At 37.0% G+C, this 18,376-nt stretch overlaps 1 protein-coding gene across 2 annotated transcripts; it reads left to right on the plus strand.

The window, feature by feature from the left end:
• Positions 1-913: 913 nt before the first annotated feature.
• LOC122090183 (ras-related protein Rab-21-like) lies at positions 914-15,905 on the plus strand. Of its 2 annotated transcripts, none has more exons than XM_042660033.1 (7): positions 914-1,201; positions 8,247-8,383; positions 12,449-12,509; positions 12,623-12,785; positions 13,671-13,759; positions 14,057-14,213; positions 15,514-15,905. In XM_042660033.1, exons 1-6 carry the CDS (start codon positions 1,150-1,152, stop codon positions 14,170-14,172), a joined length of 618 nt encoding a protein of 205 aa, XP_042515967.1. In that variant the 5' UTR covers positions 914-1,149; the 3' UTR covers positions 14,173-14,213; positions 15,514-15,905. The 2 variants fall into 2 exon arrangements, with proteins under 2 accessions (XP_042515967.1, XP_042515966.1); XM_042660032.1 differs by having other exon boundaries at positions 917-1,201; positions 12,620-12,785.
• Positions 15,906-18,376: the final 2,471 nt, after the last annotated feature.

Below are 18,376 nucleotides of genomic sequence, written 5' to 3' on the forward strand. Positions count from 1 at the left end.
GGAAAAAGAAGTTTCTGACATTTTTTTTTTGTTTTACGAGAACAATAAAGTGGAATCTTCCGTTTGGTATCCACAGTTTGTTTTTTCATTTTTTTTTTTGTTATTTAAATGAATTGGGTAAAAAAAAAAAAAACATTGAAAACGAGAAATATTGGAACATGTTCCAACATTTGAGTTTCATTCCAAATTGGAATTTCGACACAGAAACTGCAATTTTTTATTTCAACATGAAACGTCGTTTTCTGAAACAAAATGACTACCAAACACAGTCTTAGAGTATTAAGCCATTATAACAGTTAACTAGTAAGAAAACACGTGGAACCTTTTATGTTGCCAACTAGGGCACCGTTTGACAACGTTCCGTTTCTGTGTTTTATTGTTCCCATAAATGGAGAAACAACCTAAAAAGTGTTTGATAATGTTGTTCCGTTTCACCTGTTTCTATAAACATAAATCAAAATTTATGCCTATTTACAATTCTAGAAACGACTTTGACGAAACAAGTCGGACTTGTTTTGTCATTTCTATAAACGAATTTGAGAGAAAAAAAATATTATTGGGCCTGATAAATCTCTCAACTATTTAAACTTAAAAAGAAGCAACTGAATCCTTTATCTCTTTTGGGCATCCGATGATACTATTTTTTAATGGCATTATAACTGTAAAAAACATTTCAAGAAATAGATTTATCTAACATAAAAAAAAAATTTTTTATTATTTTTATTTTAAAAAACATGAAAAATCATTTCTGCTGTTCCTACATGGACAGAAGAAACGTATCAAACGGTGCCAAACTGTTGCGTGAAATATTCTGTGGTTCACCAAAAGGTTGTCCGTTAGGTGGTCACCTAATACCAAACGTCCCGTCACGCCCACGTATGTGTTAATTCCCATTTCCATTTTTGAACTTTGTTTTGGGATATTACCTAAAGGGCATTAGACTCGGATCTTCTGTGTATTAGCCATTGTTCTTGCTGTTGAACTTTCAGCATTTCTGCATACTCTTGTTTCTCTCTGCGTTTTCCGTTTAGCGTGAGAAGAAAGATACTTCAGCAATCCATTCTGAGATCAGAGATGCTCATTAGATTTATATCCACTGTTCTTCATCGTTAAAATCAGATCATTTTTTTTGCAGCTGAGAAACCGAGAATGAATTCCAAGCCATCTGGTCTGTCGTTCAAACTCGTTCTTCTCGGTGACGGTAATTTAAAAAAACAACTCGATTGATTTTCTGTACCTCTTCTAGCCTTTATTGTTGGATTGAATTGTATGTTTTGTTTGAGATTGATTTTCGTTTAAGATTCCTGCTTCGGAGTATTTAGGATCACCATGATTACGTGCTAGGGTTTGCTTTCCTCTCACCGATATATTTATTTCAATTTATAATTAATCGCGTCACAGGTTATGGTCAACTTGGACATTTTTCATGGGCATGATAATTATAGTAAATTTCAATGACTGTTGAGGGGCCAACATAAGATAACTCCAGATGGTTACCATCTGATAAAGGAATTCCAGTGGCATTGCAAAAAGCTAATTATATGAAAATTTACCTTCACATAAGGGTTTCATGTCTCTTTCTTTGTAAAAATCTGATGGAGCAGTTTTCTCGGGGACTTTATATACACAAATATTATGAAACAATCTTCATTGACTTCTTCAGTTCTACTAGTTGACAGGTTCTGTGCCTTCTTCCTATTCCCTTGCTATGGAATTCAAATAATAAATAAAAAACTGAGAGAGTTATGGCATTATTAAACCCAAAAGGAGCAGAGTGGTAGTTTGGGTTTATAGGACTGCTAATTACCTCTGGGTACTCCAATTTTTAGCAGTTGCCTAGTAGGCTATTAACCCATCAAGATTCTCAAAGCATTAGAAGTCCTTAACATCCTTTCCTCAACTTTATTGTTACCATTGCCTGTTACCACCAATTTCCACAAGTGGTACTGGCTTGACTTCTAGATTACCTTGATGGGAATTTTTGTTGGCCTTCCAACTCCATATGAAGAAGAAGATGCCTCTATGGCTCTGTTAATTAGGAAACCTAAGCTATCTGGAAAATGTTTCAAAATTTATACATGGTTTTTGTGAAACTAATTTAACAGGAAATATTCATAAAACAGAATGTAACAAGAAAGTCTAATTTTTTTTTTTTGCAGCATCAAAATTTATAGTTAGAGTGAGGAGCTGTGATAATTGGAAATGAGTAACTTATTTGTATTGCATATGGTGGGAAATAATGTTTTAAAAATGTGATTACATTAGGCTTGATTCTCTCTCAAATAAAGATTAAATTAAGTGAGAAACATTAGAGAGAGATTCAAAGAGTAAAAAGAGCAACCCATTGCACGAGGCTCCCGCTACTGCAGGGTCTAGGAGGGGAAAATACGCAGCCTTACCCCTTGCTTCACAGAAGAGGTTGTTTCTAAGTTTTGAGCCTGTGACCAATATGTTGCAATAGTGCAACTTAACCGTTGCACCACAGAGTAGACACTAGGATTAGGGAAAAGTATATAAAACATGCACACCTGAACTCAAAATATTTTTGTTTTGATACTCACTCTTTTTAAAACATGCCTTTTTTTTAGTTCTTTTGTCAATGCTTCAACCTAGGCATGTTTTAGTTTTTGTGCTCCCCCTCCCTCAATGTCAGTCTAGAGCCTTTGATCTGGACCCTGTGGCTATTGTAGTCATTGCTCTGTACTGCACGTGACGAACCTTCTCAATCAACTTTTTCCTATAGTTTCACCAATTTGTGCAACCCCTAAGTTCTTGCAAATAAATTAATATGAAACCATGAGTTTTTTGGAGTAGAGATGGGTGGCATCTCCCGGCTACAGGGAAGTGGACCACTTAAGGGGACAGCCTTTGGACTTTCCTGTTAAAACACAAGATTAAATTAATTTGAGTCCATCCTTTCTCGATTTTCCACCCCCCATCCATCTTTGTATGCTCATCTAAGTTGAAGTCATTTTACATAGGTGTTGTCTTAATTGTTTTGCATTTTACTCCATAAGCATGGTGTTAAATCCCCCTTCAGTATAGTTACAATTGCATTAGACATTAATCCCGTATGGAGGCTTACACGCAAGCTTGTGAAGCCCATAAGGTGTTGTTGGTAGTCCAGTGAGCTGCAGTTGACCTTTAGGCATTTATATTATAGGTTGGGCCTTTTATTTTTCGGGGTTTCATTGTAATGGGATTAATTTATTAGCCAATAAAGTGGGGATAAAGCTAGATTAGAATACTTAATAGCTAGATGGAATTTTGTTTTGAGTTTATTTACTTTGTTGAATGTGTGAGTATAATTTGGAGTCCTTTTGTGAGTTAATTAGGAATTTTAGAAGGTCTTTACATATAATACAGCCCTAATCAGTTAGAGATAGTTTGAGTAAAGAATATGAGATTTTTTAAGAGTTTTGGCATTATTTAGTAGTGCATATTGGATTGGTATCCCACACCTGATTTTTTTTCTTCTCTTCAATTCTCTTCCCCTCTCTTCTTCCCCCTAGCAGATTGATCTCATTTCTTTTCCCTCCCCTTCTATTTCTTCCCTTAACAACACAATTACTTCCTTTATCTCAGATCTGATCACAAATTTGATTATTGGGTCTGTTTGCATCTGAGATGCATTATTTGGATTTTTCTGCATTAATAGCGTTACACTGTATTTCAAGAATATCATTCCAAGTTATGCACCCCCTTTTGATTCCATGTGTAACACTATCCTCGATCCTTCCCTCCTGACGGGTGATTAAGTTGAGATAGTGAAAATGGTTACTTTGGAGTTTGGGTACATAAACTAAAATGTTTTTTAAGTGGACCACCTCTCTTTCTTGGCTAAGTAACAATTTATATTATGCCACTTGGAAGGAGGATGTGGCCCATTTGGATCATCATTGAGTGGATCAAAATACATAGGAGCTTCCATGATATTGGTTTATGGTATAGCTTGTATTTAAATTCTGTTGTTTTGTGTAGCAGATTGTTTAGTAGTTTTATCTGGGATTGCTTTTGAGTTTGATACAACAACAGCTCAGCCTTATCCCAATTAAATGGGATTGGCTACATGGATCTGTGTGAAGACAAAATAAGAATTGCAAAAGTAAAAGGAAAGGAACACAACAACATCGAAACCCTTATCCCAACTTAATAGGATCGGCTATATGGAGATTCCAAGCATGGACGAGCGCGTGGATCCATGCAAAAAGATGACTGGTTATGGCTAATTATAATAAGTGTTGGCTGTCAACCTGACGCACCACTACAAATCAGCCACTGGCTTATAATGACAGACTATAATAAGGTACAGGTTGTCTACCTGACATGCCATATAGATCGGCAAGCCAAAGCGTCTTACATGCATTACGTCCACCACCAAGACAATTCATCACCCAACCTAATTTTATGAAAGGAGGAATGAGATAACGAATTTTTGACAGCCCCACGAAGTACGAAAAATACTAAGAAATCAAAAGTTTGCACAATAAGAAAATTTCTTTAAATTTTTGTATGAACCCATATTCTAATCCATGACCCAATGACTATCTAAGAGAAGTATATAATTCAAAAGTTCACAAGTAAGAATGAGTGATCGGATTCAAATTGAAGGAGCTAAAAGAGCTAGGGGTAGGCCTGAAATTACCATAGGCGAAGTGGTGAAGAATGACATGCTTAGTCTTGGTCTTGTCCCAAGTTTGACCTCAGATAGAGCCTATTGGAGGGCAATGATCCATGTAGCCGACCCCACATAACTTTGACTATTTTGACTTGTTGGGCTGTGCTTCTTTCCCCCTATTCTCTTCTCATCTTTCTTTTCTCATTTCTCATCCTTTTTTCTCTTCCTTCACCTTTTTTGTTTGGACTTTTTTCTTATTTTGTTTTATTAAAATAATTTATTTTGTTTAAAACACTCCAAAATCAAGCCTGGTTTCTAGTGAGAACTATTTTTTTTCATAAAACGTACAATTTGAAAAACCAAAAGAGGAAATACAATCACGATTTATCAAATAATTGGTAAATACTGTACAGCCAGTTGCAATTATCAAAACTTCATACTTATAGGTTGCTCCAGCTCCACCAATAAGATTCTTGGAAGCTATATCTGCTTTTACTATTTCAGTGCTAAGGATCAACTCTATGCCCTTAGCCAAAAATTAATGTAAGGTTGAATCACGAAGGACCTAGCCCCAGATAGGATCTTAAACATGAATAATAAATCTCAAATTTAAATAACAAATCACAGCAACCAACCATAACCAAATTTGATATGACTAAATAGATGATTAGAATATAGAAATTTCATCTCAAAAAGAAAAGAATAAGAGGTAGGGAAGGGGGATAGGGTTGTCTCTCTCAGACTCGGGTCTCTCACCCATGGCCTCTCACTGACACTGCCTCTCACAATCTTCTAAGACAAAGCTCTTTTGTTTCTTAACTCCATCATCCAGGACTCTCTAAGAGTCGGTACAATATATAGACATGAATTACTTACTCCCCAAGAAAGTAGAAAAATAGAAACAAACTGAAAAAGGAAATTATTTCTTGTCCTTGGACAAGTTACATAAAGAAGGAAAGAAATAAAAAGGAAACTAATAACAAAAGAAAGTCTCTAGAAGATCTTCCTTGTACTCAAAGTATCAAACTCAAAAAGGAAATCAGATCCAGCAGTCTTCCCTCTTCTAGAACTTCCAAATCGATTCCTCTTGCTGTCTTGCTGTCCAAGACTTGACTAAAGACCAAAATTTTCCACATATCTTCTTCTATTGTTGTTCACGTGAACAATAACTTGTGGTACTATTCACGTGAACAATGTTTTTTTTTTTTTTGTACTCCTTCATGCTTTGATCTACCATCAACTCGCTCCATCTCAGAAAAAAATCGTCCTCAAGTTTTGAACATTCTTGGACAAGCTTCTTATCGTGCACGTCAATCTTCATGGCTGGTCACAGTAGGCTCTGATACCAATTTATGTAATGCTAGATCACGAAGGACCTAGCCTCAGGTAAGATTTTAAACATGGTCAATAAATCTCAAATTCAAGTAAAAAATCACATCAACTAGCCATTACCAAATCTGATATGACTAAATAGATGATTAGGATATAGAAATTACAAGATCTCAATGATAGTTTAGTCTCTCTCAGACTACGTCCTCTCACCACCATTGCGTTTTACAGCTTCTAAGCTGAAGCTCTCTTTTTTCTTAACGCCATCGTCCGGGACTCTCTAGGAGTCTATACAATATATGGGCATGAATTACTTACCCCCTAAAAAATTAGAAAAATAGATGCAAACTGAAAAAAATGAAACTATCACAATGAAACTATCACTTGTCCCTGGACAAGTTAGATAATAAAGGGAAAAAGAAAAAGAAAAATGGAACTAATAAAAAAAGTCTCTAGAAGATATTCCTTATACACAAAGTATCAAATTAAAAAAATAAATAAATTGAAAAAAGAAAATCAAGAAAATGGAAACAAAATCCAGCGAAGTCTTCACTCTTCTAGAACTTGCAAATTGATTCCTCTTATTGTCTTGTTGTCTGAGACTTGACTAAAGACCAAAATCTGTTAAATATCTTCTCTGCGTAAACAGTATTTTTAAAAAAATTTTGGTCCTCCTTCATGCTTTGATCTACGTCACATATCCCACCTAAATGGGATCAGCTACATGGATCATTGTCCTCCAATTCGATCGGCTCTATTCGATGTCATACCTGGGACAAGACCAAACTATGTATATCTTTCCTCACTACTTCTCCTTTGATCATTTTAGACCTGCTCCTAGCTCTTTTAGATCATTCAATCTGAATTAAATTACTCATCCTTATTGGTGCATCCCAAGGCCTCCGTTAAACATGGTCATGCCACCTCAAACGACTTTCTCGAATCTTTTAATGAATCAGGGCTACTCCCAAATCAGCTTTAATATGGTCATTCTTTTCTTTATCCTTTCTAGTTTTGCTGCACATCCATCTTAATATTCTCATCTCTGCTATGCATAGCTTATCTATATGACACTTTTTAACTACCCAACATTTCTCCCCATTCATCATAGCCGGTCGTACGACAATCCTATAGAATTTTTCTTTAAGCTTTAAAGGAATGCATTGGTCACACAACAAGTCAGACACACCTCTCCACTTCATCCTTCCCATTTTAATTCTTTGTGAAACATCATCCTCTATGTCAACTTCTTTATTTATGGTTGACCCAGACATCTAAAATAATCATTTTGGGGTCTCTTACAGATCATCAAGAGAGACAGAGATCGAAGTCATTTATGTGGAGGTTTGAGTGGTGTTTCTACACGGCGAGGTTGTGGCGCAAGCATCGCAAGGGTTAAGTTGTACTATTGCAACATGTTGGTCATAGGTTGAAACTTCGAAACAGCCTCTCCTGCGAAGCAAGGGGTAAGGCTGCGTACATTTGCCCCTCCCAGACCCTGCAGTAACTGGAGCCTCGTACATTGGGATTTTTTTTTTTTTTTTGAGTGGTGCTTCTCCTTCTGGTCGATTTTCTATTCTCTGGTTCTATTTCTTTCAGATGTTTCTTTTTTATCTTGGGTTTCAGGATGCTGTCTATTTGAGTTTCTAGGTTTGATTCTTGTTGGTTGTTCAGCTTTGCTGGCTGTTCACGTTTTTGCATAGGTTCCTTTTTGGATGTATAGGTGGTTTTTTGCCCCCCACCCCAAGTCTATCATTTCTTGCATTTTCTCTTTATGTGTCATATATCTTAATATCTTTATACTCCGTGTTGTGCATGTTGACCTCTATCTTTTGATTAAAATTTTGTTTTTTGGGGCTCAACTTCCTTTTTTTGTGGTTCAATTTAAAAAATTAGCTGGAATAACATAATCACAAATTCACAATCCATATACATACACAGTCATGAATGAAACCAAGTTGAGCCCCAAAGAGTTTTAAAGTAGTAAATGTGTAGAAGTGGTGAATGTAATGTTTGTTGTAAATGTTACTCCTTAAGAAAAGTCATGGTTTAAAGTAATTAAATAAAAACAAAGTAAGCTTTAGTCTTATTGGAATGCCAGCGTCAAGGAGCTGAATCTCTTAGATATATAGTTTTTTATTACTGCATCTTTTAAATTTTTTCCCTTTAGCTTTATGTTAGGGTAGGCAAGACTTATCCTTCGCTAAGTTTTGAAACACTTCAGTACATATGATCTCTTGGTTCCAACTCCATAACTTGTTGGTTTGTCGGTTTTGAAGTTTCCTGGTGTTTTATGCAGGTAGGGTTGGAAAAACTTCTCTTGTGGTGCGGTACGTGAATAATGCATTTTCTGAGAAACAAGAAGCAACAGTGCAAGCTTCCTATCTGACCAAACGCCTTGTTATAGAAGGTGTGCCTATTACTCTAGCTATCTGGGTGCGTTTTCTTATACTTTTCCTTCTCTTGATCAAGTCTATCGACTAAGTCTTAAAGCCTTAGTTTTGGGATTGTCTTTGTCTGTATATTATGACAAGATAGTAAAAAACAATCTGGCTTCATGTAGTACACTGTCAGTTATAGAAAAAAAAAAAAATGAAAACTGTTATCAAATGTGCCAACCGAAGTATGGGATTGCATTCCTGTTGTTTTCTTGGATCCATCTTGTTCTGCACCATTAAATGTGTGGACTTTTTTTGTTACCTCTTTGTTTTTTTTTTTTTTTTTTTTGGGTGATAGGCAACAGCAAAGGAAGAGCCAATATGAAATATACAGAAGAAGAATGAGACAAAGTAAAGGAAAACCAATCCTAACAAGACGCAAACACAGAACAACACAAGCAGCCAACTGGAACCACGAGAACTTGCCTACAACCCACCTCACCTCACCTCACTTTATCTCCCAAAGAAAAAAATCTAAAATTAAATTCCTAGTCCTCCTTGTTTCCAGTCTTCAATGCAATATCCCCTTCATGACTCGTAGGTCACAGATCTCTGAATGTCTAAAGAAATTGAGCAAAAAATTATCTTGATGCAGATAAGTCACTTATTGGGCTTATTTTATTGCAAATAAAGTGAAGTGAGGTGAGGTGAGGTGGGTTGTGGGCAAGTTGGTGAGGTGAGGTGGGTTGAGGGCAACAAACTGAGTGTAGCTGAAATGAGAATGTTGAGAGGTATGTGCGGGAAGACCAAGATAGATAGGGTAAGGAATGAGAATATTAGAAATGAGGTGGGGGTTGCACCGATCCATGACAAACTCCGCGAGAGCCAATTGAGGTGGTATGGCCATGTCCAACGGAGACCTATGGAGGCCTCAGTACGGAAGAGTGACCAGATTTATTGAGAAAGAGCTAGAAAAAGTAAGGGCAAACCTAAGATGATTAGTAACGAAGTTGTCCAAAAAGATATGCAAATTGTAGGGCTTGACCCTAGTATGACTTCAGATAGAGTTTTGTGGAGGACAAGAACTTGTGTTGTTGACCCCCTATAAGGGATGTTTCCATAATGCCTATTTATATTCTACGATACCCTCTTAACTTATCCCCATATTTTTTCCTTTTAACTTATCTTCTATGCTTCTCTATTTTCTATTATTTTACAGCATTGGATCCATGTAGCCGACCCCATTCAGTTGGGATAAGGTTATGTTTGTTGTTGTTTATTGCAAATAAGCCTCGGGTTGGGTTATGTATGTGTTGGGTCTTTGATCCCATGGGTTTTCTCTGTAATGGGCCACTTTAATGGGCCTAAAATATGGGTTAAAAGTTGGAAAACGGGATTTAATTCATTAGTTTAGTTAGAGTCCTGTTTTGAGTTTATTTCCTTTGTTATTTCAGTTTCCTAGTCAGTTTAGGTTTCCCAATTAGTTAAGGATTGGGTTAGGCCTTTCATTTTTAGTGTTTGAGTCAGTTTTGAGTCTTCTATATAAGTTTGTAAGGGGCTACAACATTGAACACAAATTTATTAATAAAAAAAAAAAGATGGCTTACACTGTTGTTCTGTGGGATGCAGTTGGGTGAGAGGCCTAAACTTGAGGGGCGAGATATCCAAACTTGAGGGGCGAGATGTCCATTCACTAGTTCTTCTTCCCCCTTCTTAACCCTCCATCGAATTCTCTTTCTTTTCTTATATTCCTTTTATTTGTTGCTGTGAGAGAGTGTTTAAGAGCTAGAACCAAGCCTATTGGAGGACATCATCTCTATTCAGCTAGAATTTCATATCCTGCCTAGGATTGGGATCATTTGTGATTCTAGTTCTACATTATTTGATATCAAAGCCTAGCCAGACCAAAGATGGTGCCACGTGAATTTCGTGAGAAACTTTCTTCCCACATCTTCCTTGAATGGATATATGAATTAGATGTGTTCTTTGACAACTACAACTTGACAGAGACGCAATGGCTTCAATACGTTTGCTCACAGATGAATGACTGTGTTCGAATACAATGGAGAGTCCCTAAAAGGCTACTTTAAGCTCAAGGGCGTGAGCCTAGAACTTGGGACGAGATGCAGTACGAGTTGGCGGACATGTACCTATCTAAACGTGAACAAAGTATGTACTTCCCTCCACTAGAGTTCCCTCCAATTACACCCCAAAATCCACCCACAGGTGACAAGAGCATGAATGAATTGTTTAACCACATGGCCACTATGTTGCAACAAATTGCAAAGGAGAAACAAGAGAAGACACCTTCAACCAATGAGTCAGAGTCAGAAGTTGAGTTAGTGTTGAAGAAATTCCAGCAATTCCTATTGTCAAGGAAGAGCTAGTCATTGATGTTCCCATCAATGAGACTCATGTGGAAGAATTTGAAAGCAACAAGGTTTCCACAATAGACAATGAGGTTGAGACTGAGGAACTTGACACTACAACAATTGTGATGACTGTGAACAACCAAGAGGAAGATCTTAAGGAGCTTGAGATTGAAATTGTGGAGGTCAAGAACACAATGGTTGAAGATGTTCATGTGGATGATCCCACAGATACATTTGAGGTTGAAACTGAGCATGTGGAGTTCGTCATTCCATTAAAGGATCTTGAAGATCGAGCTCCTCACATTCTAGACTACGTATTTATTATCAAAGAGCTACCTGAATTTTTCTACGGCTTGAAGAGGGACGTGCACCATGCTATAATCGCCCTTACACTCTACAAAATTCGAGGATGAATTTTTTCTAAGAGAGGGCGAATCGATGCAGATATGTCACTTAATAGGCTTATTTTATTGCAAATAAGCCTTGGGTTGGGTTATGTATGTGTTGGGCCTTTGATCTCATGCGTTTTCTCTGTAATGGACCACTTTAATGGGCCTAAAATATGGGTAAAAAGTAGGAAAACAAGATTTAATTCATTAGTTTAGTTAGAGTCCTGTTTTGAGTCTATTTCCTTTGTTATTTCAGTTTCCTAGTTAGTTTAGGTTTTCCAATTAGTTAAGGATTGGGTTAGGCCTTTCCTTTTTAGTGTTTGAATCAGTTTTGAGTCTTTTATATAAGTTTGTAAGGGGCTACAACATTGAACACGAATTTATTAATGAAAAAAAAAAAGATGGCTTATGTTGTGCTGTGGGATGCAGTTGGGTGAGATGCCTAAACCTTAGGGGTGAGATGCCCATTCACTAGTTCTTCTTCCCCCTTCTCAACCCTCCATTGAATTCTCTTCCTTTTCTTATTTTCCTTTTATTTGTTGCTATGAGAGAGTGTTTGAGAGCTAGAACCAAACCTATTGGAGGACATCATCTCTATTCAGCCAGAATTTCAAATCCTGCTTGGGATTAGGATCACTTGTGATTTTAGTTCTACATTACATCTCCTGCTGGAAACACCAAGCCAGCTCTTTTATCAGGCCCATTGATGCAATGAAGAACTATCAAGTAGATTTCCAATGACCCTCCAAATTCATCCTATTCAAGTATAATTTCCTAAGGTAGAGCTAAGTTAGGGGCTACTTCAAACAAGTAGATTTTGCTATAATAAGTCTTAGGATTGTTTCTAAGTTGAGTTGTGAGTCAATTCTCTCTCTCTCTCTTCTTCTTCTTTTTTTAACTTTGAATTGTAGAATATTATTGGGAGAATGGGAGGTGAGCAGGCACCTACTTTATTCCCATATCTAGATATAGTAAATAATATTTTTGTTTGAGAAAGAAGCTGCATAAGTTGTGTGTTGATATACATTGTTGTAGCCCTTACTTGACAGCTCAAGCTTTTGGGATAAGCTGGTTGTAACAAGCCCTAAAACCTTTATCTAGCCTATGAATTACAGCCTAATCTCTCTACACATTACAATTTTGGAATCTATGGTTTGCCCATGATGTAATTCATATTCATGTTAAACTGGATCAATGACCTACAAAAATATTTTTGTTCTTCCGGGGGTTGGATATGGAAAGATGCATTGCTTTTTTTGATAGTTACTTATTTTACTGTTGTAAATAAAAGGACTAAACTGAAATTGGGCTAAGATGAGAAATTAATAATGTAATATTGCATTGCATGCTCTATGACGGCAGGATACAGCAGGACAAGAACGGTTTCATGCTCTGGGTCCAATATACTATCGAGATGCAGATGGTCTGTATTTCAGTCAAGTTCTTTGTTTGGTCCATTGATGTGGATGGAATTGCAACATCTCAAGGTTTCAGTCTGCACTGACAGTTTTTTATGTTAATGATTGGCTGCAGCAGCACTCTTGGTGTATGACATCACGGATGATGAGACCTTCATTCGGGTGAAAAATTGGGTGAAGGAACTTCAACAAATGGCTCCTAAAAACATTATTATGGCAATTGCTGCCAACAAAAGTGATTTGGTTAGATCAAAGAAATTTGAACTTCAAGAGGCTGAAAGGTATGCAGTTTCCCTTTGCCTTCTAAGAAGCAATTAGTATCAATTAGTATCATCTATGATTTGGAATCTAATTTGAAAAGTTGGTTTATCCTTTCTTTATATTATGCCTTGCTAATTGCTAAGATGAAAACATGTAACTGGTTAAATTTTGGTGAATTTCACATAGATTTTTATAAAGATGGAGCAGATATATAATGCCCTTATCACAGTGTCATTTAGGTCGTGAAGTGGGTGCAATCCATATCAATCCAACCCAGATCCAAATTTTGTGGATCATGATCCGGCTTGGATCCATGCTACTTGATCCATGTTCAACCTAAGATCCCGATGGATCCTAACTATGGATGTCTACGTTTGCATCTGAACAAAAGTCCCAAATTCTTTCCCACCTGCGATACTAATGAAGCCAGCCCTCTCAATTGAGGAATCCACAAGCTTCTCCTACCCTGTGCTAATTAATACTCATCCTTTGATCCTTTCTCTATTTCTCCATGATTTGGGAACCCATCATGTATTCAGTCTAGATTTGTTGTAATAGCAGAGAAGAAATAAAGAAAATATCTGACCTGGAAACTTTAGGGATCAGAAGAAGAAATCCGGACCAGGAAGGGAGGAGAGAAATACCAGTCGAACTGGTTCTCTCAGGTAATGACAACTGTTTATAGGTAATGAACTATAGGTTACAGGAGGGGCGAACGATATGAAACTAATCACTATATTAATGGTTGAAATTCTACGATATGGAACCATTTCTATTTTTTAATATCATTATGAATCATTGTTTATTCTGTGTAGATGATTTCTTAAATTTTGCAAAACAACATAATAGAATGATGGCTTATTTTCAGTCCATGTTGAATTAACTTGTACTGTTATTCAATACAGCTATGCAGCATCAATAGGAGCCAAAATTTTTGTTACATCCGCCAAATTGGGTTCGGGCATTGATGAAGTTTTCCTTGATATTGCAACCCGTATGTTATAATCACTTAGCTTTTATCTTTAAGATCTTCAAGTTATATTCACTTGGATTAGCTGTAATTGTGCTTTATTTGAAGGTAGTCTTTGGTGGTTTGATTACTCTAAAACCTGGACCCTAATTTCTGACTTCTTTACCCTCCTATGACTAAGGAAGTGTCTGCTGTAAAAAGACATTTCCTTGCACTAGTTCTTTGTATGTCTGCAACATGCATAATCTGTCTTGACACCTGTGTGGGGTTTCTCCATACATTCTTCATGGATATACCGATTTATTTGGCTTTCTCCTGTAGGAGTGCTCCAGAAAAAGAAAAGTAGTGTTGAAGGCTTCTCATCAACTCAGCAGAGGAAAGGGATGGTAATTGTAGATGACGAGCCTGAGATAGAACAACAGAAATGCTGTTCATAATAATCTCAGCAGAGGCTACTACTGATTGGAAGGTCTCAAAGGTATCACAAGCCACCTAGTCTTTGGACCATCAAAGTTACTTTTGAATTGTTTCTACACTAAAGAAGTCAAGCTGCCTAATACCCATTTAATTTATTACATAAACACCATGCTTGAAACCATCATTTTTCTTACTATTGCACATTCTGAACTTGGTCCAAAACCATGGTTGGGCTTGGCAGATTGGATCAATAGAAAGGTAAGGTGGGGTGGGGTGTTGATGGAGCATGGAGTTGATAAATAGCATGGAGAGAGAGAGAGAGATAGAGAGCTGTCCCACTGATCATGTCAGACCCAGATTTAACTGAGTTTTTACATGGATCATTTGCCCGAGATCTGGAACCAGATAATTAAAGTTTTGCCCAATTAAAATTTGATTGAGGTTAAGATATGGCAATTAACTGAGGCTCTGAAAGTCAGGCGATGGAAGGAGATTATCCAGCTCAAAAATTCATGTGAATGTGTTAATTTTTTATTTTGTTAGATCTGCCAGCGATACATCATGATAAATAGTGATGCTAATGAGATTTTAGATGTAGAGAACTAGAGTGCATCATGGAATAGCCATTAATTAACTGTTATAAATAATGGTAAATAATCATCTAGGCTCACCACTGTTTAAGGCAAAATCCAAGCATACTTTGTGGTACTATCGCAAGACGCTAAGAACCAGAACTAGTAAGATGGAGAACCAGTTCCAGCTGATGGAGGAAGAAGGAGATAGGGGAGAAAAGACTGTTAGGTTGTGACCTACGCAGTATCACTATATATGTAAACAGAAAATTACTGGAATGCCTTTACATTGTTGGATATTACAACTAAAGACGAACACATGTAATTCCATCAATAACCAAATCTGAAACCCTGCCCGTCAGTTCAGCAGTTTTCCAGCTTTCCAACTCCCAATAGGATTACTCCGTATTTGTGAATCTGACAATCAGATTATAATCACACTTTGCAGGATTATTCTTCTCTAAGCCTTTGACCAGAAATTGAGTCTAATCAGACGGATCCTTATTGAGATAATAAACCTCTCTTGAATATGGGTTTTATCACTCACCTGCGATTCAGGATCCCTTGTGTTTCTTAAAACCCTATTATGTAGGTGGTCAGAACCCCATCACCATTACCCTCAATGCTTCAAGATTTCACATAATGGTTAATAATCGCTTCCATATTTTATTGCTTGTGGGAGTTTCAATCTCTGAATAAAAACCTATGATGTACTAATTTATTTATTCTTGACTGGTAGATATCTTTACCATATTGACTTTTAACCTTGTTCTGGTGTTTAATTTTCAGGCTGCTTCTAGATAGTGAACAACAACTATTTTTTCCTGTGTTTTGAAGTCCACTACTCTTTCAGAACCATTTGATGTGGAAGGTATGAGAGGCTATTATATTTGACCAAGGTAGCTTGCCAGAGCAGTTCGTCCTTTCAAATCAACAGCTCTCTTGCCATATTTGTAAATTTATAAGTGTACAATATGATTGTGAAGGCAGCTGCAGGTCAAAGACTCATGGTTCACTTGTTATGATGTCAAACAGCATTGCAGATATACCTGGTATACCAGAGAAATTGACCTTATTTCATGCCTGTAATAATCAGCCATTGCACCTTTTTGAGACGGCCTGATCATATACTGTGAATTAGATTTAGAAACAAATAAAAAAAGACCATACATAGTGAATCATAACGTTGTGATCTCATCTAAGAATGAGCTTTTGGTTTTCTGAGTTTTGGATGGGACTTTGGGAATAATGAAGGGTTTTTTGGACCTCCAACATATGAAAGAAAGAGAAAGAGCAATCCAGTGCATGAGACTCCCGCTACTGCAGGTTCTAAGAGTGGCAAATGTACACAGCCTTATCCCAACATATAAGGAAAGGTAATTATGACGTTAGGATCATGGATGAAGAGTTCACCTTGGATACAAGATAACTTTTTCCAGTATTAGCCGCAAATATTTTTTTTCTTTCTTTGAACTTGGGTCTGCGTGAGTGCATTTCTGTCTTATTCTTTTTTTCTCTTATTTTTCTTTTTTCAACAATACCTAATAATGAAATAGGTTATGATATTCATACTTCCCAATTTTTGACAGTTGAATTCTATATCAATTTGCCATGTCAATTAAGCAAGGGTGAGCCTATCATATGGAGGACTTAGACATATTTGACAGGTCAAGTTTTAGTGAATAGAAGTGCCTTAAAAGTGAGTTAATTGTTTCCTAACGTTTGTTTTGGTTTGAAATTTAATCATGAGGTAGCCACTCGCATTGCTGGGTGGGCAGCAATAATTTTCTTAGATGGGTCTTGCATTTGTGCATCCCTAAAACTCGGGATTTGGTCGAAGTAAGAGGATTTTTCAAAGGGTTGCAGGAGGCGCGGAGATTAGGAATCACCACCATCACCGTTTAGACAGACTGAGAACTTGTTAAGTTCCATCAACAAGATTAGGGGTTTTGGGCATGATAGTTGTTCTCTTTTTGTGCTGGATATCATGGATATCTCGAAACTCTTTGTTTCTTTTAAGTTGGGAAAGAAATGCCATAGTATGGTGTCTTTAGACAACAAGTTTCAGGAGGGTAATAACTAATTCTCTTCAAAACCATGTAACCTCCCATTGTAGACCAAGGACCCCAATTACATGTAAAATTTCAGTCCAAGCACAGTTCGTCAAGAGGTAAAATAGAGTTTTCAAAATTCAGGACCATGGGAGAGTGAATAGTAATGTTTAGAATATTGTTGATTCTTAGATGTGCCTGGACCTACATAGGGATGCATGCCAAATAAGGGCATGTATTTATTTATTTATTACTGAATTAGAGTTTGAAATTCTTACTAAAAACATACTTGTGAAATTTGAAACATGGCTAAATGGATCATGTATTATCTATCCAATTGTCAATTGTCATATCATCACTCCAAATGACATAATGAGGATGGACCACCTTTAATAAGCTTATCGTAAGAAGTGAGAATGGAGAATTTTTCCCTCATTAAAAATAACATAGAATAAGCATTATTATTTGGGAATTTTTTTTGTTTTGACACCCCAATTTTGATGAGCTTATTAGAATGGTCAACCATTCTAAGCCTCAAGGCAGTTGGTTTTGGTAATTCGACCATTAGATTAGTTGTAAGTCTTGTGGATTAGTCATGTGTAAAATTTCAAACTTAAATGCAATAAGAAAATTCCATGTATGCTTGTATTTTTCAGTCATCTCTATAGTTTCTAGATTTCAAAATTATTTTACAATTTAGTGAAATTCATTGGGCCTGACACTTGAACGTAAATAGAGGACGTTAAGGCCGATGGTGAAGGCCCTTGACAGAGAACTAACAATTGGGTTGCAAAGCTCACTAAAAAACTAGACTAAACTTCAAGGTCCATGGGCCCCCATATGTATGCCACAGCCCAGTCCAGTCTAGCTCAAGCACCGCTGCTGCCGAAGGAAGCGTCACACGACTCACACGGTCACACCACCATAACGTTAACGTCCTGAGAGCTAAGAACTATGTTAGTCTGCTCGAAGTTTCAACACGAGTAACGGCGTAAGGGAAGGCAAAAAGGTATTAATCAGCTTCAGGACCAAAGCCAGTCTATCTTCCTCCTCTCTCTCTCTTGTACTTGTGTATATTTCAGAAACACGATCAGGGCTTCGCGGGAAAAAGGAAAACAATAAATAGAAAGCCTTGATTCGTAGCGTCTTGGGGTTAAGTTCAGGGCTCGATAGCATCAGATTTTGAGGAGAAGAAGAGAGAAAGCGAAGAATGGGAAGACCGAAGGGAGAAGCAGCGAGGAGCAAGAACCGTCCTTCAAGCAGCAGGTTCTTGAGTTCTTCTAACACGTTTCTGCTTTTATTCCGATATTGAAATTGGCGTTGTACTTTTTCAGCTCCGTTTTTGTAAAATTGAAAATAAGATTTTGATATTGGATTTTAAACTCTTACCACAGCCTCGCTGCCTCGCTTTTACCTTCGGGAGCGAGTTCCGTCGGATTCGGCGGCTACGTTGGAAGTTCTCGGCTTGATTCTACTGAAATAAGCGAAGATGCTATTCCTTTTCCGGTGTGTTGTCTTACTTTTCTCTGACATACATTGTTTTCACTTTTCTTGTATGGTTGAATCTAAACTCTTCTTGAAATTCAGAATTTCCTACACAT

This window comes from Macadamia integrifolia, chromosome 9 (genome assembly GCF_013358625.1).
Source record: "Macadamia integrifolia cultivar HAES 741 chromosome 9, SCU_Mint_v3, whole genome shotgun sequence".
NCBI classification, from domain to species: Eukaryota; Viridiplantae; Streptophyta; class Magnoliopsida; order Proteales; family Proteaceae; genus Macadamia; species Macadamia integrifolia.

Coding starts and splice junctions, on each gene's coding strand:
- LOC122090183 (XM_042660032.1), top strand. CDS start 1,150: ATGAATTCCAAGCCATCTGGTCTGTCGTTCAAACTCGTTCTTCTCGGT. Junction 12,510..12,619: donor ATACTATCGAGATGCAGATG/GTCTGTATTTCA, acceptor GATTGGCTGCAG/CAGCACTCTTGGTGTATGAC. Junction 13,760..14,056: donor TTTCCTTGATATTGCAACCC/GTATGTTATAAT, acceptor TTTCTCCTGTAG/GAGTGCTCCAGAAAAAGAAA.